Below are 23,807 nucleotides of genomic sequence, written 5' to 3'. Positions count from 1 at the left end.
AAGAATTCACTTAACCCTTTTACCCCAAACCTATTTGGAACTTTCCAACCCTTAACCCCCCGGGCATTTTTTTTTTCAAGCATATTTTGCAATATATATTTTTTTTAATTGCTCTAACAGCCTTAATTTTCATCATAGAGAGGTCAGGTTGGTCTCATTCTTTTGGAAAATGCCTGAAGTTTCTCAAACAGTTATCAAAAATATGCAAAAAAAAATGTGAATAGCAGTTTTCTGCAAGGACGTACCAGTAGGTCCATGGGGGTAAAGGGATGAGTTTTGTGAAACGTATCAGTACGTCCATTGGGGGTAAAAGGGTTAACATACGATGCTAAAACTAAAACATCAGGGTATAATAAAAACTTACTTCTATTCAAATTTTCATCTTCAATAGTTTCAACGTAATGAGGCGACTTGATGGGGCTTGCAAGAGTTGATGGGGCTGGCGAATTCTGGGCAGTTCGGTGTTCCCGTACATCAGTCCGGCTCCTGCTCGTAGTTTCATTCCTTTTCGCTGTTCCATCGGCCGAAGCCGACGCCTCGGACTCGGAATGGAGCCGTGACCTAGAAGATACCAATAGCTCCATACTACCTCCTAACCAGAAGTTATTTAACTTATGTCTTAATAAAATTTGACTATAATCAATGCATAGCAAATTAAGAGAAAATAATATACATTGTATTGATGTATATACAGAAAATATTCAAATAAAATAAAAACACATTGATAATCATATCAAGGGTAATCCATGAAGACGTCATGTGGCATTTTTATTGCAGATGTTGTTCGGGCGGGAGTGGCAGATACACACAAACGTCCAGCGGGAGTGTAATACACACACAGGGAGGCAGGCAGTTGGGCAACGGCAGTCAACATGACAAAAACAAGGCAAAACAGAACTAAGCTACTGAAAAATATTCTCGACAAAAATAAATCGTACGTAAATCTAAGGCGTAAACGAAGCGACAAAGATACCGCTAAAATGCATGAGGTACCACTATACAGAAAGTCCACAACTTGCAAACATTCGGATACAAACGCAAATCCAATTGACCCTTTTACCCCCAACGCTATTTGGAACTTTCAAACCCTTAACCCCCAGGGGTTATTTTTTTCAAAGCACATTTTGCAGTATATTTTTTTTTTAAATTACTCTAACAGCCTTAATTTTCATCATAGAGAGGTCAGGTTGGTCTCAATCTCTAGGAAAATGCCTGAAGTTTCTCAAAATATCAAAAATATGCAAAAAAAAAAAAAATGTAAATAGCAGTTTTTTGCAAGGACGTACCGGTACGTCCATGGGGATAAAGGCATGAGTTTTGTGAAATGTACCAGTACGTCCTTTGGGGGTAAAAGGGTTGAAAATAACAAAGATAAAGAAATACTGTACTGTAATAAAAACAATATTATATAATCTAATACAGCAAGCAAAACAACTCTTGTATTATTTCTTATGAAACCCAACTATCTCTTGACTTTTGAAACTGGAAATCATATTACTATTATCACCTGCTAAGCTACTACCCTTGTTGGAAAAATCAGGATGCTATAAGCCAAAGGGCTCCAACAGGGAAAATAGCCGCGTGAGGAAAGGAAATAAAAAAAACGTTGTTACTGTTTTTAGAATGATTTATTGTTAATTTATTCTCATCATTTATTTATTTCCTTATTTCCTTTCCTCACTGGGCTATTTTTCCCTATTGGAGCCCTTGGGCTTATAGCATCTTGCTTTTCCAACTAGGGTTATAGCTTGGCTAGTAATAATAATAATAATAATAATAATAAAGAGAAGTATCAAACAACTAAAATAAAATATTTTAAGAACAGTAACATTAAAATAAACTATCAAACTTTAAAAAAACAAGAGGAAGAGATATGGAATTCAAGTTAGGCCTAAGCTTCCTGGAACGTATCAAGTTGAGGACTTCCGTACACGAATGTTTGCTTTGGCTACTGACGTAAGAAAGAGTTCACCACACTTAGTCTTTATACGTGGTTGGTAACAGGAAAATGGCAGGAATAAAAAAATTCTAAAACCATTACTTCTACATACAGAAATGACTGTTTTCTATACATTTCAATATACTATGTTCAAAAATTGATTTTACTTTCAATACTTTACTATCATTGCAAAACAAAAACTACTAATGATTCTCTTACAGAAAGACTAAATAATATTCATTGTCTTTCATTTGGTGATAAGGTCATATATGCAGTGTTAATAAAATGAATAATGTATACTAAATAAATATTATGACAATAAATCAGATTAAAAATGAAATTTAAAAAATAATTATAAAAAACTTTGTGAGTTCTTCATGTGTTAGCATATTAGTACAGAGAATTTTATTCAATCAATGCAATCGCATATCTCGAAATTCAGAATGGATTAAAATCACTTGCGTCTGCGTTTCCAGCATCAAAATTAGATAAAATGTCATATAATCCAGAATACTACTATTATCTAAAACCTCTCAGCAGTGATAAGATTGTTATGTACAAGAACCTTATCAGTCTTCAAACTAAATGAAGGGAAAACTTAGATATAGTTTTAATTTTGATACTGGCATTTCTTTAGTACTGTATTGAAAAAAAAAAAAAACTGAGCAAGTGTTTAAAGAAAGAAATCTCATTTATGTGCAGATTACAAGTGATTGATTGATTGATTGATTTAAAATTTTCAAGATTAAGCAACTACAGTACCTTGTGATTGATCGCTAAGCCCTGAAGACTTAAAGCAGAGATGAACCTAAGAAGTAACTTCAAATATATCGTTACTAATTGTTGATATATGTATATATATAAGCACGATTCTGTTAAGATTAAACAAGCTTCTTTACCATCTGAATTCAATGGATCTATGTACATATATACAGTACATAATGATAATTTTGCATTTAGACGTGTTTTTCACATTCATATAAGCCATATATTACACTCCTAATACCTGGATTCTCTCTACCTTGGGATCAGAGACCCAAGGGGGAATCAGCACAAAGATAATAGCTTCCAGTCGGCCAAGGAATCAAACCCAGGTCCAAGAAACTGAGGTTCCATTGACTTAGCAACTCAGCCACAAAGAGTTGCTAAATATGGAACCACACTTTCTTGGACCAGGGTTTGATTCGCCACCCGACTGGAAGCTATTATCTTTGAATCTATTCCCCCCTTGGGTCTCTGATCACGAGGTATAGAGAATCGAGATATTAGGAGGAGTATTATATAAGGTTTACATGAAATCCATCCATATACCAAGGCACTTCCCCCAATTTTGGGGGGTAGCCGACATCAACAAAGAAACAAAACAAAAAGGGGACTACTCTCTACGTTCCTCCAGCCTAACCAGGGACTCAGCCGAGTTCAGCTGGTACTGCTAATGAAATACATAAACGAAACATCAAGAAAGCAAGGGCATAAATGATGCAGTAAACTTCATAAGTTTTAAAATTCTGCGAGTTCATTACACGAGTCTAAGATAAGTCCCTTTCCCTATCATAAAACACTAACAGGATAATGATAGGCAAAGATATCAGGTAAATATTTCATGGAAATAAATTATAGATCTATATCATCCCATAAAACTTAGGAAAAGTTTTAAATGCCTCATTAAATCTATTCTATCACATAAAGCTGAACATGAAAGCACAGACACGTTTCTAAGCTTAATAACAAGAGGCTGAATGTAGCATAAGCAAGCAAGAAAACAGATTATCTGAAGAGTTATCCAAAGAGATTTTTATCTTTAACTGGCACAAAATTTTTATCATATAATTTATTTCAATTCTATTTTCATGAATTTACACTACTCCAACCTGAGAGGTGCTCCATCTTACTTCCAGTCATTTTAGTAATTAGCATTTGTTTACAAATCTAACCTAATATTTATTTAACTCATCAGGTGTGTCTATATATAGGATTACTGGCATAGTACTGAATTAATAAATTTCATCATCATCATCCTCTCCTCCTACACCTATTGACGTAAAGGGCCTCGCTTAGATTTCGCCAATCATCTCTATCCTGAGTTTTGAAATCAATACTTCTCCATTCATCACCATCTACTTCACACTTCATAGTCCTCAGCCATGTAGGCCTGGGTCTTACAACTCTCCTATTGCCTTGCGGAGCTCAGTTGAAAGTTTGGTGAACTAATCTCTCTTGGGGAGTGCGAAGAGCATGCCCAAGCATTCCCCATCTACCCCTCACCATGACCTCATCCAAATATGGCACTCGAGTAATCTCTCACAGTTTCATTTCTAATCCTGCCCTGCCTTTCCCAATATTCTTCTGAGGGCTTAATTCTCAAATCTCCAAATTTCATGGTACAATCTTTTTATTCCATTGAACCTTCCCATGCCATATGGCGAGCACTGGAGATGGAAGGATACTATAAAATTTGTTTCTTTATCCTAATCTTGATTCTGTTTTTCCTTCCTGAGGAATTCGATGCTTTAAATAGACATCATGTGGTAGTCAGGGGTTGCAACACTTTGGTAAGGAGCCTAGCATAAATCCAACAATAACCAAGTTTCTTTTACTTTCTACCCACAAGCTTATGCTCAAGGCAAATAGCATACTATTATTAGGGAAGAATCATTGAAAAAAAATAACAGGAAAGCAAAGCGATCTTTTGAATGTTGCTTAAACTTTTTATACAAAACTAACACATTATTACACATGCACATTCAATAACATGCATGCCATGATTTCATCAATTTACCATATATCAACATGCAACAGTGAACTCACACATGCCTCAGGACTGTCTCTTCAACTTAAATAATCCATGCTACTAACTTATGTGCTTTAAACCAATAAAAACCCTCATTTCTATCAAGTAGGAAAATGGAAAAATAAAATATGGATTTCTTATCTCTTATTAGTACCCTGTGCCACAAACTATTGATAAAGGACTGTCCATTGTCCATGTAACATACAAAAGGGTCCTATACTTAAAACAAATTTTTTGTCATATTTTAGAAATAAAAAGAATTCAGAATCAATACTCAAACTATAGTCCATTTCTTTTAGCGAGGCATATTTGCACCGACTCGCAGGGGTGCCCTTTTAGCTGAGAAAAGTTTCCCGATCGCTGATTGGTTAGAATTATCTTGTCCAACCAATCAGCGATCAGGAAACTTTTCCCAGCTAAAAAGGCACCCCTGCGAGTCGGTGCAAATATGCCTCGATAAAAGAAATGGTCTATAGACACTTATTCCCAAACGTTAAGGGATTGGAAAGCATTTATATGTTCTGTAAACAAAAACATACCTAAGTGTTGAGGTGGGCTGCTCATATCCTTCGGGTCTTGGAGCGAGTTGCGATTCGTGGGATGTAGATCGGCCTAAAGATGGCTGTGGGTTTAATAAGCCTGTCTGATATTTCTTACCAGGTGGAGGAGTTGTAGGAAATCTTTTGTCACCTAAGTAAAAAGAAATAATGTGATATCAATGCCAAATAGTGGTGTCGGTAAACGACAGAATTCAGTGATCTACGTAAATTTGTCTCCCATATACTGTACATGGTAATAAGGAGCAAGTGTATGCCTATATTTATATAAATACATTTTTCAATATTTAACTTAGCCGGTGATTATAATAGCTGCAGCTCTGCTGCTCGACAGAAAACTCTACGGAAAAAATCCGCCAGCGATCGCTATACAGGTAGGGGGTGTACTTCAACAGCGCCATCTGTCGTCCAGATACCCAGTACTCATTGTAAACAAAGAACTCAATTTTCTCTCTGTCGTGCTACCGGCAAGACCTACTAATTCGCTGTTGCTAACTGGATTTGTTTTCACAACTATTTGGTGAAGTACACTATTCTAGTTTTGAGCTTTCGCTGTGCAGGCTTTCTCTTCAATAAATCCTTGCATTCTTTTTTGGATTACGGATTATTTGTGATGACTTTGGATAGTTTTTGAATTCCCCTTTGACCAATTCAAAATGGCTGACCCTTCCCAAGTCCCAAAATTCAGGAAGTGTAATGCTAGGGACTGTTCAAGGCGTCTTCCGAAGGCCTCTATCGATCCTCACACTGTTTGTTCCAATTGTCGGGATAAAACCTGTCAATTGGAAGATCGATGTGAGGAATGCGTTGGGCTTTATCCAAAAATATACACGTAGGCTAGAGAGAGATAGAGTCAGGAGAAGTTCCTCTCGTTCTGTTGAATTTTCCTCTCCTCATGCCCCACAACCTATTCCTTCCCCTGTAGTGGTTGCTCCTAATCCCCCTTCTGGCACTCAGGAACCTTCGATGGCGGATATGATGCGTGCCATCCAAGCTCTGGGTGAGAGAGTTGAGTCCCTGGCTAGTGACCGTAACCAGCTCATGGCGGACGTCAAGGAGCTGAAGTGTAAAAGTGCAGTGGGAAGTGATAAAGTGAGTGATAGTGTTGTGGATAGTGTTGCGCTTGAGGGTTCGTCTGTTCGTGCCTGTCGTCCTCCTAGTCCGGGACCTCTTGCAAGCTCCCAAGTCCAGGGGAGAAGCAATGTCGTACGACCAATGGGTTCGAGAGGCTTTAATCAGCGAACAGACGTTCCCTCTGTGGTTTCGGGCGTATCTACCCAAGATCGCCCCTACCACACAAAGACGAGAGAGCCCATTTATACCTCGTCTGCGGAAGAGGTTTCTCGCAAGAAACCATGGACCAAGGTCTCACGACCGTTAAAGCGCAAGTCGGTCCCTTCCGCGCAAGTCCAACGGCCCAGCTGTAGCCACTGGGTCAGTTCGGACTCGCTGCAGTCTTCCGATGACTGCTCACCTCCTAAGAGAGGCAAAGCGGTACCGCCTCAGACAGTTACACCGTCTGTCGCCGCACCTGCTCCTGCAGACCCTAAGTGGTCTTTGCTGCAGAGCATGCAGTCCCAATTAACGTCTCTGATGCAGGACTTGCGTGCGGAGAAGGTTGCTGCTGCACCAGCTAGTACAGCCTCTTGCCTACAACCAACCACACACTCGGTTGTGCGTCCTGTGGACGCTGAGGCGACCTTCTTGCGCACTCCAGTTGAGAGTGTTCCGCCACCCATGCGTTCCAGTGTACCCTGCCAGCCGCATGTTGACGTTCAGCGACGCACGGAACCTTCCGTTGACGTTCGCGAGGTACAACAACCGTCAGAGTTGTTTTGTTTCGATGCGGTGCGTCAACCTCCGCAACCCAGTGTGGTTGCCACTGCTCACCCACATCAGGCTAGACAGTCTGGAGTAGACGCTGTGCGTCCTCGCGCTGCTATGGTTGTTGCCAGCTCACAGACTGGGCAACAGTTCCATGACGTTGCGTCCGGCTCAGTCACGCATGCACCCGTGCGACCGGACTAAGCTAACCAGCCGTTACCTACTCCATTGCCGCTTCCTCCTCAATACTCGGATGATGGACCTTCGGATGATGATGGTGCTGCTCACGTTGATGAACCACATTCGGATCTTGACGAGCCTAAGTCCACGCAACCCTCTTTGGACTTTAGAAAGGTTTTAGCTCTGTTCAAAGAGATGTTTCCGGACCAGTTTGTTTCCGTGGCTCTGCGCTCTCCTCCGTCAGAGTTTGTTTTAGGTATGCCGTCATCTTCGCCTGCCTTTACAAGACTCGTCCTCGCACGCTCGTCCAAGAGAGCTTTACGAGTGATGGGAGAATGGATGCAGTCCAAAAAGAGTCTAGGGAAGACAGCCTTTACGTTTCCCCCTGCTAGACTCTCCTCTAGATCGAGCGTCTGGTATGCCACGGGAGAAGTTCTCGGCTTGGGAGTTCCTGCCTCTGCCCAGGGCGACTTCTCAAGTCTTGTAGACTCTCCCCGTAGGCTAGCCATGAGACGCTCAAAAATATGTTGGTCATCTTCGGACCTAGACCACCTTTTGAAAGGGATATTTAGAGCCTTCGAGGTCTTCAACTTTTTAGACTGGTGTCTGGGAGCTCTAAGCAGGAAGATCTCTCCGACAGAGAAGGAGACTTCCTTGCTCATCATGTCCTGCATGGACAAGGCCGTACGTGACGGGTCTAATGAGCTTGCTGCATCGTTCGTGTCCGGAGTCCTCAAGAAGCGTGAGAACCTTTGCTCTTTCCTGTCAGCTGGAGTTACACCTTGCCAAAGATCAGAACTTCTGTTCGCTCCTCTTTCTAAGTGCCTCTTTCCAGAGGACTTGATTAAGGAGATTGCTGCTTCTTTGATACAGAAGGACACTCATGATCTGGTTGCGTCCTCTGCTCGCAAAGCCACCCCTTTGCCTACCTTGTCAGCTAGACCAAGGATGGACACTCCAGCGTCCCGATTTATTCCGCCCTTTCGTGGCAGAGCCTCCAGCAGAGGAGGTGCTCGTGCCGAAGGGAGACGTGGAAAGAAGAAAGGAACCAAGTCCTTTAAAGGCAGAGTCTGACTGCCAGCTTCTTCAGACAGCAGTGGGAGCCAGACTCAAGAACTTCTGGCAGACCTGGGAGAAGAGAGGCGCAGATGCACAATCTGTGAAATTGCTCAGAGAGGGGTACAAGATCCCGTTTGTACGAAAACCCCCTCTAGCAACGTCTTCCATCGATCTCTCTCCCAGGTACAGAGAGGAAGACAAGAGACGAGCATTGAAACAGGAAGTGTCTCTCTTACTAGAAAAGGAAGCGGTAGTCAAAGTCCTGGACCATCAAACCCCGGGCTTCTACAACCGTCTCTTCTTAGTGGCGAAGAAGACAGGAGGGTGGAGGCCGGTGCTAGACGTCAGTGCGCTGAATGTCTTTGTCACAAAGCAGACGTTCTCCATGGAGACCACAAAGTCCGTTCTAGCAGCGGTCAGAAGGGAAGACTGGATGGTCTCTTTAGACCTAAGGGACGCATACTTCCACGTCCCCATCCACCCAGACTCCCAACCTTTTCTGAGATTCGTTTACGAAAAGGTTGTCTACCAGTTTCAAGCCCTGTGCTTTGGCCTAAGCACAGCTCCTCTTGTGTTTACGAGGCTGATGAGGAATGTAGCCAAATTCCTACATTTAGCGGACATCCGAGCCTCCCTCTATTTGGACGACTGGCTTCTAAGAGCTTCTTCCAGTCGTCGCTGTCTGAAGGATCTAAAGTGGACTCTAGATCTGACCAAGGAATTGGGTCTCCTTGTCAATTTGGAAAAGTCTCAAGTGGTCCCATCCCAAACTATTGTGTATTTAGGGATGGAGATTCACAGTCTAGCTTTTCGGGCTTTTCCGTCGGCCCCCAGAACAAACCAAGCCCAGTTATGCATCCAGAACATGCTGAAGAAGGAACGATGTTCAGTCAGGCAGTGGATGAGTCTGATAGGGACACTATCATCCCTGGAACAGTTCGTATCGTTAGGAAGACTACACCTCCGTCCTCTTCAATATCACCTAGCTGTTTACTGGAAAAAGGACAAGACGCTAGAAGCGGTCTCGATCCCCATTTCCGAGAAGATGAAGACTTGCCTGACTTGGTGGAAGGACAGTATCAGCCTCAGAGAGGGTCTGCCCCTGGCTGTTCAGACTCCCAACCACGTTCTCTTCTCGGACGCATCGGACACAGGCTGGGGCGCGACATTAGACGGTCGGGAATGCTCGGGAACTTGGAACTCGAGTCAAAGGACAATGCATATCAACTGCAAGGAGCTACTGGCAGTTCATCTGGCCTTGAAAAGCTTCAAGTCTCTCCTTCAAGGCAAAGTGGTGGAGGTGAACTCGGACAACACCACGGCTTTGGCGTACATCTCCAAGCAAGGAGGGACCCACTCTATGACGTTGTACGAGATCGCAAGGGACCTCCTCACCTGGTCAAAAGGTCAAAACATTTCGCTAGTAACGAGGTTCATCCAAGGCAACTTGAATGTCATGGCAGATTGCCTCAGTCGGAAGGGACAAATCATTCCAACAGAATGGACCCTACACAAGGATGTGTGCAAGAGACTATGGGCCACATGGGGCCAGCCAACCATAGATCTCTTCGCAACCTCGATGACCAAGAGGCTCCCAATATATTGCTCACCAATCCCGGACCCAGTAGCAGTTCATATAGATGCCTTTCTCCTAGATTGGTCACATCTAGACCTATATGCATTCCCCCCGTTCAAGATTGTCAACAAGGTACTGCAGAAGTTCGCCTCTCACGAAGGGACAAGGTTGACGTTAGTTGCTCCCCTCTGGCCCGCGAGAGAATGGTTCACCGAGGTACTTCGATGGCTAGTGGACGTTCCCAGAACTCTTCCTCTAAGGGTGGACCTTCTACGTCAGCCACACGTAAAGAAGGTACACCAAGGCCTCCACGCTCTTCGTCTGACTGCCTTCAGACTATCGAAAGACTCTCGAGAGCTAGAGGCTTTTCGAAGGAGGCAGCCAGGGCGATTGCTAGAGCAAGGAGGACATCCACCCTTAGAGTCTACCAGTCGAAGTGGGAGGTCTTCCGAAACTGGTGCAAGTCAGTATCTGTATCCTCGACCAGTACCTCTGTAACTCAAATAGCTGACTTCCTTTTATACCTGAGGAAAGAACGATCTCTTTCAGCTCCCACTATCAAGGGTTACAGAAGCATGTTGGCATCAGTCTTCCGTCACAGAGGCTTAGATCTTTCCAACAATAAAGATCTACAGGACCTCCTTAGGTCTTTTGAGACCACGAAGGAGCGTCGTTTGGCTACACCGGGTTGGAATTTAGACGTGGTACTAAGATTCCTCATGTCAGAAAGGTTCGAGCCGCTACAATCAGCCTCCTTTAAAGATCTCACCTTAAAGACTCTTTTCCTGGTTTGCTTAGCCACAGCTAAAAGAGTCAGTGAGATTCACGCCTTCAGCAGGAACATCGGATTTTCATCTGAAACGGCTACATGTTCTCTACAACTTGGTTTTCTAGCCAAAAACGAGCTACCTTCTCGTCCTTGGCCGAAATCGTTCGATATTCCAAGCCTATCGAATATGGTTGGAAATGAACTAGAAAGAGTCTTATGCCCTGTTAGAGCTCTTAAGTTCTATTTAAGACGAACTAAACCTTTACGAGGACAGTCAGAAGCTTTAAGGTGTTCAGTTAAGAAACCATCTTTGCCTATGTCAAAGAATGCTTTATCCTATTTTATCAGACTGTTAATACGAGAAGCTCATTCACATCTGAGTGAGGAAGACCAAGTTTTGCTGAAGGTAAGGACACATGAAGTCAGAGCTGTCGCAACTTCAGTGGCCTTTAAACAAAATAGATCTCTGCGAAGTATAATGGACGCAACCTATTGGAGAAGCAAGTCAGTGTTCGCGTCTTTTTATCTTAAAGATGTCCAGTCTCTTTACGAGGACTGCTACACTCTGGGACCATTCGTAGCAGCGAGTGCAGTAGTGGGTGAGGGCTCAACCACTACAATCCCCTAATTCCATAACCTTTTTAATCTTTCTCTTGAAATGTTTTTTATTGTTGTTTTTGGGTTGTCCGGAAGGCTAAGAAGCCTTTCGCATCCTGGTTGATTTGGCGGGTGGTCAAATTCTTTTCTTGAGAAGCGCCTAGATTAGAGGTTTTGATGAGGTCCTGTGGTATGGGTTGCAACCCTTCATACTTCAGATCCTAGGGGTCGCTCAGCATCCTAAGAGGATCGCGAGGCTCCGTAAGGAAGACGTACTTAAAAAGGCAGAGTAATTGTTCAAGTCGACTTCCTTACCAGGTACCTATTTATTTTGTTTTTGTTATTTTGATAACTTCTAAAATGAAATAAAAAAATCCTTAGCTCATAATGATGTAAACATTTATTGCTGGTCTCTACCCACCCCCCCTGGGTGTGAATCAGCTATTATAATCACCGGCTAAGTTAAATATTGAAAAATGTTATTTTGATTCTAAAATAAATTTTTGAATATACTTACCCGGTGATTATAAATTAAAGGACCCTCCCTTCCTCCCCAATAGAGACGCAGTGGACCGAGGAGAAAATTGAGTTCTTTGTTTACAATGAGTACTGGGTATCTGGACGACAGATGGCGCTGTTGAAGTACACCCCCTACCTGTATAGCGATCGCTGGCGGATTTTTTCCGTAGAGTTTTCTGTCGAGCAGCAGAGCTGCAGCTATTATAATCACCGGGTAAGTATATTCAAAAATTTATTTTAGAATCAAAATAACATTTCTTTCCAGTTGCGCTGAGCAGCGGGAGGGGGGGGGGCATTAGGTAGTCATACCCTGGTGAGAGGGAGTACCTGAAGAAATACACTCGAAAACCACATTCTCCCACAAATTGCCAAACTAATGGGTTGTGGTTGGGAAGGGTTGAATCTGTGTATATATATCTACCTAAATATTTAGCTGTCCTTTTTGACGGGTCACATACACTAGTCTGTTATAATTAGCCTCCTTTTGCAACGTAAAATTCTCACTAGATTTCGGCCCCCCCCCCCCCCCATTCTTGCTTTGCGTATTTGTATAATCTAAGTATTTTTCATTCATGCTCAATTCATTATCTTGTATTTTCAAATATAGCCTGACCTAATTTTATCCATAGTTCTAAATATTTTGCTCTTTATATAAAGTGATTTGTTATGGCATTAAATTTTTTTAATCTTTTCTAGTATTTTGGTATAATTCAGTAATCTACTGACATTTGTTTTGATATAAAAACTAATATATTGTATTAGCCCCCTTTGTTTGCTTGATTTTGCTTTGTATTAATGTAATTTAATGCTGAATAGATGAAAGTCGCATTGTAAAAAAAATAAATTAATCAACCGTCAACCACGTGTAAAGTTAATAACTTTCCTCAATCAATTCAGCATATTTTTTTCCTTTCATATAGATCATTGCCTTTGATTTTTTCTAATTTCAATGCAAATCAAATTCAGAAAGATGAAAACTCTCATCTTTTTAACATGAAGCTATAAAAAACAAACTTTTTTGAGTTATGCTAATGAGGTGAGTCCTGAGATGTGATCTATTTATCCATTTTAAAAATGGCGCATAAAAAATATCACAAATTTTTAAGTAATATGACAAATTCGAAGATAATTTGTATTTTTCCTAACCATACAAACCTTAGCTATTTACAAAGGGTTATTACTTTTAGCGTAGCTGAAATGGCGAGCCATTAGAATTTAACGAGGGTGTATTACCCCCGCGCTAGTTAGCGGGGGGGTAGGGGAGTGGTAGCTAGCTACCCCTCCTCCCCCTCACACACAGGTGAATACTCACTTTCACTTAGAGGTAGGACTTGTCTTGGGGGACAGGGCTGGCGGGCAAATATGTGTAAATAGCTAAGGTTTGTATGGTTAGGAAAAATACAAATTATCTTCGAATTTGTCATTTGTTCCGTAACCGAAATACAAACCACGCTATTTACAAAGGGTGACTTATCCCTTAGGAAGGGTGGAAAGTCCCCAGCCATACTGGCTTTGGCTTTACCCGGGGACTCAGAATCCGAGTGAGTCGCACTCGAGAAAAGGAGTCCCTGCACCTCACAAGTTCCTTGCACCGCAAGGAACCATGTGGCCTACGTAAGCTTGTGTGTGAAGGAAGAAGTGTGACCCGTCCTAGGCAGTTGACCTGGAGTTCCAGAAGGAACTCTGGGTTAGGACGTTCCCAATACCACCTCGTCAGGGTATGGGGGACGCGACAGTATTGACTCAATACTCGGAACACAAGGAAGCATGGTTTACCTGCAGAGGTTCGAGGTCAGCTATGCAGAGACCAGGATGCTGCTTCCCCGTAGAGGGGATGATGAAGAAAGAAGTAAGGGCCAGACATACTTCTTTCGTTCATGCAGACTAAAACCTGATAACAATGCCCTCAACCTTCTGCTACCTGTCCAAAAAGGAGCCTGAGGTTAGACCAGCTGTTGTGTAGCCACCACAGAGCGATAGAAAACGTATCGAGACTCCTGTGGGTCACGCCCTGCAGGAAGCGGGCTGCGAAGGTCATCAGACGCTTCCAGACTCCAGCTTGTAGAACCTGCGTCACAGAGTAGTATTACTCGAAGGCGAGGGACGTTGCGATGTATCCAACATCGTGCTGTAGGGCGACGTGACGGGGGAGGGTCTGAAGACAGGTCGAGATGAATGTCCTTGAGTCCGGGCTGAAGAGGTATACTGGTGACTCTCCCCCCATGTCCTCCTTGTGTTCCCAAATCGGCTGCAACTGAGGCCAAACTGCAGCTGTTCCCAGCGCTAACCTCTCGATTCCTGTACTGGCAAGAAAGAGAAGGTCTTGGGACATCAGACACAGAATGGAGACTCAAAATCTTGAATGAATCGGACCGAAGGGTCGGGACCCTCAGATTTTGAGTCTAGCCAACAACTCAGGAGCGAGCCTGAATGTTGCCTTCCCCTCTTCCTTAGAAAGGGGGGGAGTAGTAAGAGACCAAGAAGATTGCTTACACACTGGCCGTGGCCAGAGTGAGCAGAAGACCCAAGGCGGAATACAATCCGAGGCCTGTCGTAAAAGGGTCTTGAGAAGATCTCTTAAAGGACTAAAAGTCCGAGCCATGCTCCAAGTTGGAGGTCTTCCTCCGACTAGGGCAGGGACGATCGTAGCTTCGCATGAGCGAGGATAGATCCAGCGGGCAGGAAAAAGTTATTCCTTTAAGCCTGAAGGTCAGGGAAAGGCTGAGCGACAGGCTTCATTGCCAAGAGCGGAAAGGAGTTTCCTCCCGCCGAAAGGCAATAAGACCGTTATTGCTGGAGAAGAGGCCTCACGGGAAGAGGTATATCTCCCACGGCACCAACCACCTTAGACTCTTCACTTTGCCTGGGAGACCCCTGTGGATGACTATCGCAGATGACGCGACCTCCGTACCGCGACTGTAGCGGGTTGTCTCTTCTAGAGGAGGAAGCGTAGTGTCTCCAGGCATGAAGCCGAAGCGACGCCCCGGTTCGGGAGAGATGTCGCAGTGTGGTTGCTTGAGTAGTCTGCGCCGTGGGAGAAGCTCTCCCGGGAGTTCCGTCAGGGGAAGCAGAGGGTCCAGAAACCGTTCTGCGCATAGTCCCAGTGGAGCTCTCCCATTGAAAGGTTGACAGACAACCTGGTTTTGTTGAGACCCATTGTCCGCAGACAAAAAGGAGGGAAGACGCAGGCGTCGAAGTTGTCCCACCATCACCGGAATGCATCTTGCCAGAGTCTCGGGGTCTGAGACTGGGGGGAAAACTAGCGGAAGCTTGAGGTTCCAAGCTGTCGCGATCAGGTCCCCCAGACCAGCACTTGCTGGTTACCCAAGGTCAAAGACCCTTAGGTACACTCTCTCTATGAGACTCTGCTCGGATAGTCTGAGAGAAACATTCCCCTGCCTGGAATGAGAGAGCCGATGGTGGAATTGAGAGAATCTCAATCATCCCGGTATCTCTACTGCAAGATGTGAAGGTGTGAAAATGCGTCCCCTGCTGGTTAGCATGAAGTCGACACGCAACGGGGCGACTTGGCAGGAGCGGTAGGATCTGAAGAGGGGCCAGACTAAGGCCCTTAAGCCTGCCTGAATGATGGAGAGGTATCCTTCAGGTCTTGACCATAGGCCTGGACCGGAACATGCCCCCCCCCTTTCCTTTGACGAGTCCGAGAACCGCATCAAGAATGTGGGGAAAGGACGAGAATATCCACTACCATCAAGAGGCTCCATAGGTCAACACCCATTGCAGGTTTAATAGTTCCGCTGGTCCCATAGGGCCAGGGAGTCCGGTTAAACATTGCCTGAAGCCACCGGAACTTGGATCGCCCCACATGGAACTTATCCTGAGGCGACCGTTCGGACTATAAACGGGTCAATGAGGAAAGAAGAACTAGGAAACGTTCCAAGGTAGGGCTGAAAACTCTGCTTGACTGAGAACAGGTACTGCGACTCTCCTCAGTCTTGCCACCGTCAACTGAAAGGAAGGCTCGGAGGATGTGGTAACAGAATCTGGCGTCCCCAGGTGGTCACCCATCCAAGTACCGACGTTGCTTAACCTCGCTGGACGGACGAGAAGCGGGGTTTCCAACGTGGTAAGGCGGTTGACTCAATATCATGGCCAGATACTCCAGATGTTGAGGCAGAGGAAGAGAAGGCTCCAAGCAAAATACCATGAGCCCACACTCATGGTCAGCATTCGGAAGCTTTTCCCGGCGCTGAAGAAGGTCGAAACCCGAGCCTACCGGAGTTGACCAGCCCTCCAAACAGCAGAGGAGGCGGAAGTCTGCACCTGAGCGGCCAAGAGGAAGGCAGGGAGAGTTCTCTGGGGAAACAAACCTGCTATGCCACGGCGGGATAGCCACACTGCATCATAAGCAGGAATACTTGCAGTTTAGGCTGAATTCGACGAGCACCCTGGAAGATGGATGGAATGGAAACTGAAAGTACCCGTCCTTCCGATCCAGGGTTAAAGGAGTCCTGTCGCCTCGTTACCAGTCTGATCGATTCTGCTGGTCTACGCTGGCCGAAGTTTGTTCGACAAACTTGATCAGGGCTGAGAGGTCGACTATGGACATCCCCTCTCAGATCCTTCCTTACAAGAAAGGATCGACTGAGGGGGCCGGGGGTGAAGCCGTCGATGATCCTAAGGAAGACCTTCGCCTAAGGTATGGATCATTCTGCCCAACCGGGCAACTCTGCTGATGCTATGGCATAGAGGTTCAGAGACACTGAATTCGCTGACAGAGACGGCAGGCGCGATATCCTTGGCTACTCACAGAGATTGTGCGGGAATGGGCATCGGGAAGCTGTCATTCGGATGAGTAACCTTAAGCATCCTCCCAGCGAAAAAACCTGCAATCCTAGAGTTCGTGAACTCCTTTTAGGACTATGCCCCCCCGGGGGAGTCTCCCGTGCCATCTGTTCCTGACAGGAGGAAACTGCAATTGGACACCTTGTCCCAGTTGTCGTAGCCGATAACTTAGGCCGACGTGGTTGAAAGAAAAGGGAGCTGGAGCCCTGCAGAGTCTGGAAGAAAGCGCCTTGGAGGAGTGAAACCGGAAGTCGATTTACTCCGCACAGCAGATGTTTAAGTCTCTGTCCTTGGGCAAAGACAAAACTCTTCTCAAGGATGGAAGGGTGTCTGAGGTCGTTGACCTCCACAGATGAGACACCCGAAGGAAGCCTTCAGTCAGTGCGTCCAGATGGTACAACATCGAGCTTGTCCGCAAGTAGATACTTAACGACGAAAGGCCAAGGTGCCTGAGCTCGAGAGGAGGAAAGTACCCTTGATCTTCCTGTAGCTTCCTTGAACCAAACCTCGGGCCGTAACCGAGGAGGGAAAGAACCTGGTAAGCTCCCAGAGGAAGAGGTAAGCAGTCACCCCTTGTCCGATGGAGAAATCTTCAACGGAAAGCCCCCCCGCCAAAAATCCTTCCAGGGCGGGAGAAGGAGAGAGTACTCGTGCAGGAGAGGGGACCCTCGAGACCGACCTCTTGGGAACCAACTTCGCCCTGGGGGAAGTCACCACGAAGTCCACTCCTCTCTTTCTCTTCAGCGTAGGAGAGACAGCCGCTGGTTTGTTACCCTGGCCGGTGAGTGCTGGTTTCATAACCCTCATTAACGCCCGTGCCAGCGGATCAAACCATGTCTGCTGCTCCAAGGACACAGAGTCCGAAATCCTCGCTAAGGTGAAAGGGATCGGGCGATCCTTTGGAGAGGACACGACGGTTCCTGCCTGAAAAGAAGGTGGGAAGAATGCTGTACTGACCTGTCTTCGTCCTGCACTACCAATCTGTGCTTGGATGGAGGTGATCCCGAGTGCCGCCTAGGAGTACGCGTCCCTGCTGCTACCACCGGCTGTGGAATTCGCCGCGAACTATGGTCGCGCGAGGGCGAACGGTCGCGCAAAGGCGAATGGTCGCGCGGGCGCACAGGCGAGTGGTCGCGCGGGGCGCGCAGGCGAGCGGTCGCGAGGGCGCGCAGGCGAGCGATCGCGCGGGCGCGCAGGCGAGCGATCGCGCGGGCGCGCAGGCGAGCGATCGCGCGGGCGCGCAGGCGAGCGATCGCGCGGGCGCGCAGGCGAGCGATCGCGCGGGCGCGCAGGCGAATGGGCGTGACGGCGAGGGATCGTGCTGCCGCGTAGGTGAAGAAGATCGCTGGCGGTAAGCGATGGCGAGCAGCATGTGTAGGTGAATGATCGCGTGATAGGGTGCGATGGTGATCAGCATCCGCAAGAGGGCGAGCGTTCAGGGTTGTGCGATGAGGAGCAGCATGCGTAAGCGGGCAATCGTGCAGGGTTGTGCGATGGCGAGCAGCATGCGCAGGTGAATGATCGCGTGAAAGGGTGCGATGGTGATCAGCATCTGCAGGAGGGCGATCGTTCAGGGTGGTGCGATGAGGAGCAGCATGCGTAAGCGGGCAATCGTTCAGGGTTGTGCGATGGCGAGCAGCATGCGCAGGTGAATGATCGCGTGAAAGGGTGCGATGGTGATCAGCATCCGCAAGAGGGCGATCGTTCAGGGTTGTGCGATGAGGAGCAGCATGCGTAAGCGGGCAATCGTTCAGGGTTGTGCGATGGCGAGCAGCATGCGCAGGTGAATGATCGCGTGAAAGGGTGCGATGGTGATCAGCATCTGCAGGAGGGCGATCGTTCAGGGTTGAGGGTTGCGCGATGGCGATCAGCATCCGCAGTTGAGGGTCGCGCGATGGCGATCAGCATCCGCAGTTGAGGGTCGCGCGATGGCGATCAGCATCCGCAGTTGAGGGTCGCGCGATGGCGATCAGCATCCGCAGTTGAGGGTCGCGCGATGGCGATCAGCATCCGCAGTTGAGGGTCGCGCGATGGCGATCAGCATCCGCAGTTGAGGGTCGCGCGATGGCGATCAGCATCCGCAGTTGAGGGTCGCGCGATGGCGATCAGCATCCGCAGTTGAGGGTCGCGCGATGGCGATCAGCATCCGCAGTTGAGGGTCGCGCGATGGCGATCAGCATCCGCAGTTGAGGGTCGCGCGATGGCGATCAGCATCCGCAGTTGAGCTAGTAGCTGGCGAACCATGTTCCTTCAGAAGTGTTGGAGAACGTTGGCGTGCCAGCTGTAACACACGTGGGCGATCCGGAGATCGCTGGCGAGCTGATGATCGCTGACGAGCTGACGATCGCTGGCGAGCTGATGATCGCTGACGAGCTGATGATCGCTGACGAGCTGATGATCGCTGACGAGCAGAAGGCTACGCGTGGAAGCCTGCGCAAAGAAGAGTCCTTGACCCCGACCTGAACCGAAGTTCTAGATCGCGAGGGCGAACGTGGGCGCACAGGGCACGTAACAGGAACCGCAGGGAAGATCATCTTGAAAGCGCTGACGAACAGGAGAGCGCTGACGAACAGAAGGGCGCGCAGGGAAACCCTGACACGCAAGGGAAGAACCCCCGTGGGGGCAACCCTTTGCCCCGAAGGGATCGTTGTCCGCCGGGAGACTGATGTCCGTCGGAAGACCGCTGTCCGTCGGGAAGACCGTTGTCCGTCGGGAAGACCGTTGCCCGTCGGAAGACGAGATTAGACTGCTGTCCATCTGCACCAAGACGGAAGATCGAGAAAAAGAAGTTGTAGGCTGCAAACGGAGATTCAAAAAGGCGCCTCAAGCACCCTTATAGGGAGATGAGAGGCCCTTACGACGAGGCGGACGGAGGGCCTTACGGCGAGGGAGGCCAACAGCAACAGCAACAGAAGAAACCTCCGAAGAGGAGTCTCTATGAGTGTACTCTCTCGCGAACGAAAGAGAAACACTTCGTGGAAGAGACTGGTCAGCCAGTGACCTAAAAGGGGCAATCCTCCGAAGAGGAGCTCCTGCAGTTGCCCAGCCCCTTGAGCGAAACTGCAGGTGCGACCGCTCAGCACCAAGAGCATAGTCGCACGAAAAAAAGGCAAGAGAAGAACCCCCCAAAAGAGGAAAAGCTCAAGCCTGGACAGGAAAAAACTTCCCTCGGAAGGAAAGTTATCCGCCCAAGGAGGCAAGCCTCCTGACTGTTCTAAAATGAACTGGAGAGCTGTCCGTCGACACGGGAGTACTACCAGTAGAAGGAGACACGCCCCTGACGACAATACAAGGGGGGAGGCAGCAACAGCCGAATCCCCAGGACTCAACCAGACAGCTCACACCGTTGCTATATTACAGAAACGAACTAGATCGGTAACTGTAAAAAAAAAAAAAATAAAACAAATAATATTAGTACTCATTCATTCCCCCGGGAAGGCTCCGAAGAGGAATCCCGAGGAAAAGGAACAAGAATTACACAACAGGCACGTGCCCTCACAACCACTTACACTCGCGGAAGGAGAGCTGTAACCAAAACAGAATTATAACAATTATAATTATGTAACTATGTAATTATGTAATTTAAAAATGAATGAACACTAAAGAAAAAAACGAAAACCCCGAAAGGAATCGTTCTTCAAGCTGAAAAATTAACAACTACAATTAGATTCATAAACTAATTGAGACAAAAAGTACGGCGTAGCAACCCCACCCACACGGGAAGGAAGCTACAAGGGCGTAGTAAAACATAGTAAAAGGGTGAACGACCTCAAGAGAGAGAGAGAGAGAAAGACCGAAGTCAAACTCGATCGCAACCCATAAAATTAGGCCGTGGTGGCCTAACTGCCGAGGCCTCCACGTAGATATCGTACACTACACACACACATCTGAAAAGGAAACTTACTTATTTCTATACTCAAATATATATACAAACATGAAATTATGTTTACATATATATTGAGTAAAAGAAAAGTAAGCGATTAAGTAAAGACAAAACAGACAATGGCTGCCAAGCGAGGACCAAGACAGAGACGTCTGTCACAGTCCGAGCCAAAAGTGAAAGTGAGTATTCACCTGTGTGTGAGGGGGAGGAGGGGTAGCTAGCTACCACTCCCCTACCCCCCCGCTAACTAGCGCGGGGGTAATACACCCTCGTTAAATTCTAATGGCTCGCCATTTCAGCTACGCTAAAAGTAATAACCCTTTGTAAATAGCGTGGTTTGTATTTCGGTTACGGAACAATTGTATTTTTCCTAACATACTTACCTAGAACTACCTTCTTAGGAGTTACTGGTAACTCTACCTAACCGACCAGCTTTTTGTATAGTTTACCCTCTTTCCGTTTTCTAATGAGGTGACTCCTGAGATGTGATCTACTTATCCATTTTAGAAATGGCACATAAAAACTATCACTAATACAATTGCAAATAAAAAAAAGGAAAATTCTCACCAACCTGAACTTTTTCCTTTTGGCAGAACATTTGGTGTGTTTGGAGGAGTGTAGCGTTTCTCAGAGAAGATCAAGCCGCTGCCAGTGAGGGTGTGCGTAGATGCGGTATGAATGCTTCCGGGACTTAGCGGAGGAACCAGCGAGAGGGGCGGAGGAGGGGACGAGGGGGTGGAAGAGTCGTCGCTGCTGCGCTGACTGACAGGAGCTCCTCTTCCGCTGCTCCTGCTCCCATCCCCGCTCCAAGCTCCGCCACTCGTGCTCCCGCTGGTAGCACTCCCGCCGTCCCCGTCAGACGAAGAGACAGATGACCGGCACTCCCGCTGTGATCGCTGGTATGGGCGGGGAGAAGGAGGACAGGATCGTTCCCAAGAGTCCCAGTAGAGAGGCAGTTCGGAACTACCCCATTCTCCTCCTTGGCCCTGCATTTGTATTTCTGCAAAAGTAAAATATCTCATGAGACTGAGACCCATAATTTTGTTTCCTTTAAAACATTTAGTCATTACTAAACAGTTTTCCTACATGAAGCATATAGATAAACACTATATATTCACAGATGATTAAGTGAAAATTAAATATCTTCGAAATCAACCGAAAGATTCTTCTAACTTTACGTATTCATTATATTTCACAACTAGAGGGGCACTCAGTAGAGAGCAGACCTATGCCGTGGAAGCTTATTTCTCAACCTTGACCTATGACCTCAACATGTATCAATTGGCTTGGATTTCCATACACTCAAATATGAGCCAAGCTTGAAGTCTCTGTGACAAGGCTGTCCAAACTTATGGCCGATTTCATGAACCTGGACATTTTGCTTGGCCGTGACCTTGACCTTCAAAAATATAATAATTTCCTGCCAAGTTTCATTATTCTATGATTAAAATTATGGCCACGAAGCTGTTCATAAAACACAAACAGGGATGAAAACCTAACCTCCTTCCAACTTTGTTGGCGGAGGTAATAACTTTAGGGGGTGCTTTTTACATTTTGCTTGGGGAGTAATGAATAAAGGAATTGGAAGTGACAATTTTCCAATCCTAATCAATTTAGCTCATGAAATAGTTGCACCAAAATCTCCACGATGGGTAATTGATAAAGCTAATTGGCCCTCGTTAACTGCACTTAGATAACTAGAAATTGGTGCTGAAAATTTTCCCACTATAGAGGAAGCCCTTGAGTTTTTGAATAAAGTAATTTTCATTCGACAATGATTCTGAAACAATGCTCGATGTTGCTACTCTAATTGGGCCTTGTTCAATGCACTTACATAACTAGAAATTGGTGCTGAAAATTTTCCCACTATAAAGGAAGCCCTTGAGTTTTTGAATAAAGTAATTTTCATTCGACAATGATCCTGAAACAATGCTCGATGTTGATACTCTTCAAATCCCCCTAAAAGACAAGCTCAATATTACATGAATAACAAAATACAATGTTATTATAAAAAATCTTTACGAGTATTTGACGTTCCAATACAGTGGGGACAGCTTGACCACTATTTGTATTTGAAGACAGTGTCTAAAAGACAAGCTCAATTTTATATGAACAACAAAACACAGTAACAGTTATTATTAGAAAAGCTTTATGAGTATTATGACGTTCCAATACAGTGGGGACAGCTTGGCCACTATTTGTATTTGAAGACAGTGTCTAAAAGACAAGCTCAATTTTATATGAATAACAAAACACAGTAACAGTTATTAAAAAAAAAAAGCTTTACGAGTATTTGACGTTCCAATACAATAGGGCCAGCTTGACCACTACTTATATTTGAAGTCAGTGTCTCATTCAACAACTAACCTGTATATCTCTTAAGATTATGCATGGCCCGGGCCAACTTGTGGGCTTCGCTTCGGTCAGCTCCATATTCACTGAGAATGTTGCGTAATTCATTTTCTCGTTTTTCAAGCAAGGCTTCAAGTGTTGCAACTCGTTGACACAGACCCTAGAACATAAGAAGAAAGAATGTAGTATTTTTAACTTAAAGATATCCTATACCAGTGGTTCCCAGCCTTTTTTCTGTCATTTCCCCCCTGCACCTAGTTCAACCATCCAGATTTCCCCCTTCATGCCCCGCCCAGCCCTCATGCCCACTCGCCTGCCTCAGAAATGGGCATGACACTCCAATTCTCCCCTTGAATATCATGTCTTTGAGAACTGATATGATTATATCACAATTGAATGGCTAACAACAAATTGCCGCACGTACTATGAGGACATTTTCCGCATATTTTAGTTAGTAGGTAGTGTGATTATTTCCCCCATGGAAGCTTCAAATTTCCCCCCAGGTTGGGAACCACTGTCCATATTGTACAGATTTTCTTAATTGTGTTATTTACTCTACTATATATACCAAGACGCTACAGCAGCGTACAGTTATTTCGTAACAAAATAAATCATGACCATACTTAGTAAAATGGAGTAAATAAAATTATTTATGATTATGTACAATATAACTTAACCTAAACAAACTCTCAGCGCACAAAGAAGGTCGTCTACTTACAAACATTCAGATACAAACACAAATCGAACTGAAAATATCTGAAATCATAAATTTCGGATATTGAATCAAAAGTTCAAAATTTCGGATATTGAATCAAAAGTTCAAAATTTCGGATATTGAATCAAAAGTTCAAAATTTCGGATATTGAAGCAAAAGTTCAAAATTTCGGATATTGAAGCAAAAGTTCAAAATTTCGGATATTGAATCAAAAGTTCAAAATTTCGGATATTGAATCAA

The 23,807-nt window shown here is 45.5% G+C and overlaps 1 protein-coding gene across 3 annotated transcripts in view; it reads right to left on the bottom strand.

Annotated features, from left to right (window-relative positions):
* The window catches only part of LOC137624606 (kinase suppressor of Ras 1-like), a 68,622-nt gene that overhangs the window by 32,877 nt on the left and 11,938 nt on the right, over positions 1-23,807 (bottom strand). For 2 of the 3 annotated variants that reach the window (XM_068355564.1, XM_068355565.1), the window contains exons 3-6: positions 22,868-23,012; positions 21,072-21,500; positions 5,270-5,420; positions 365-633 (exon numbers count right to left, since the gene is read on the bottom strand). In XM_068355564.1, the coding sequence (XP_068211665.1) occupies positions 365-633; positions 5,270-5,420; positions 21,072-21,500; positions 22,868-23,012 (994 nt within the window). The remainder of the gene's footprint in view (positions 1-364; positions 634-5,269; positions 5,421-21,071; positions 21,501-22,867; positions 23,013-23,807) is intronic. The other variant, XM_068355567.1, reaches the window with a different exon arrangement.

This window comes from Palaemon carinicauda, chromosome 31, assembly GCF_036898095.1.
Source record: "Palaemon carinicauda isolate YSFRI2023 chromosome 31, ASM3689809v2, whole genome shotgun sequence".
Taxonomy (NCBI): Eukaryota; Metazoa; Arthropoda; class Malacostraca; order Decapoda; family Palaemonidae; genus Palaemon; species Palaemon carinicauda.
This window is presented reverse-complemented; position numbering and strand designations above follow the sequence as displayed.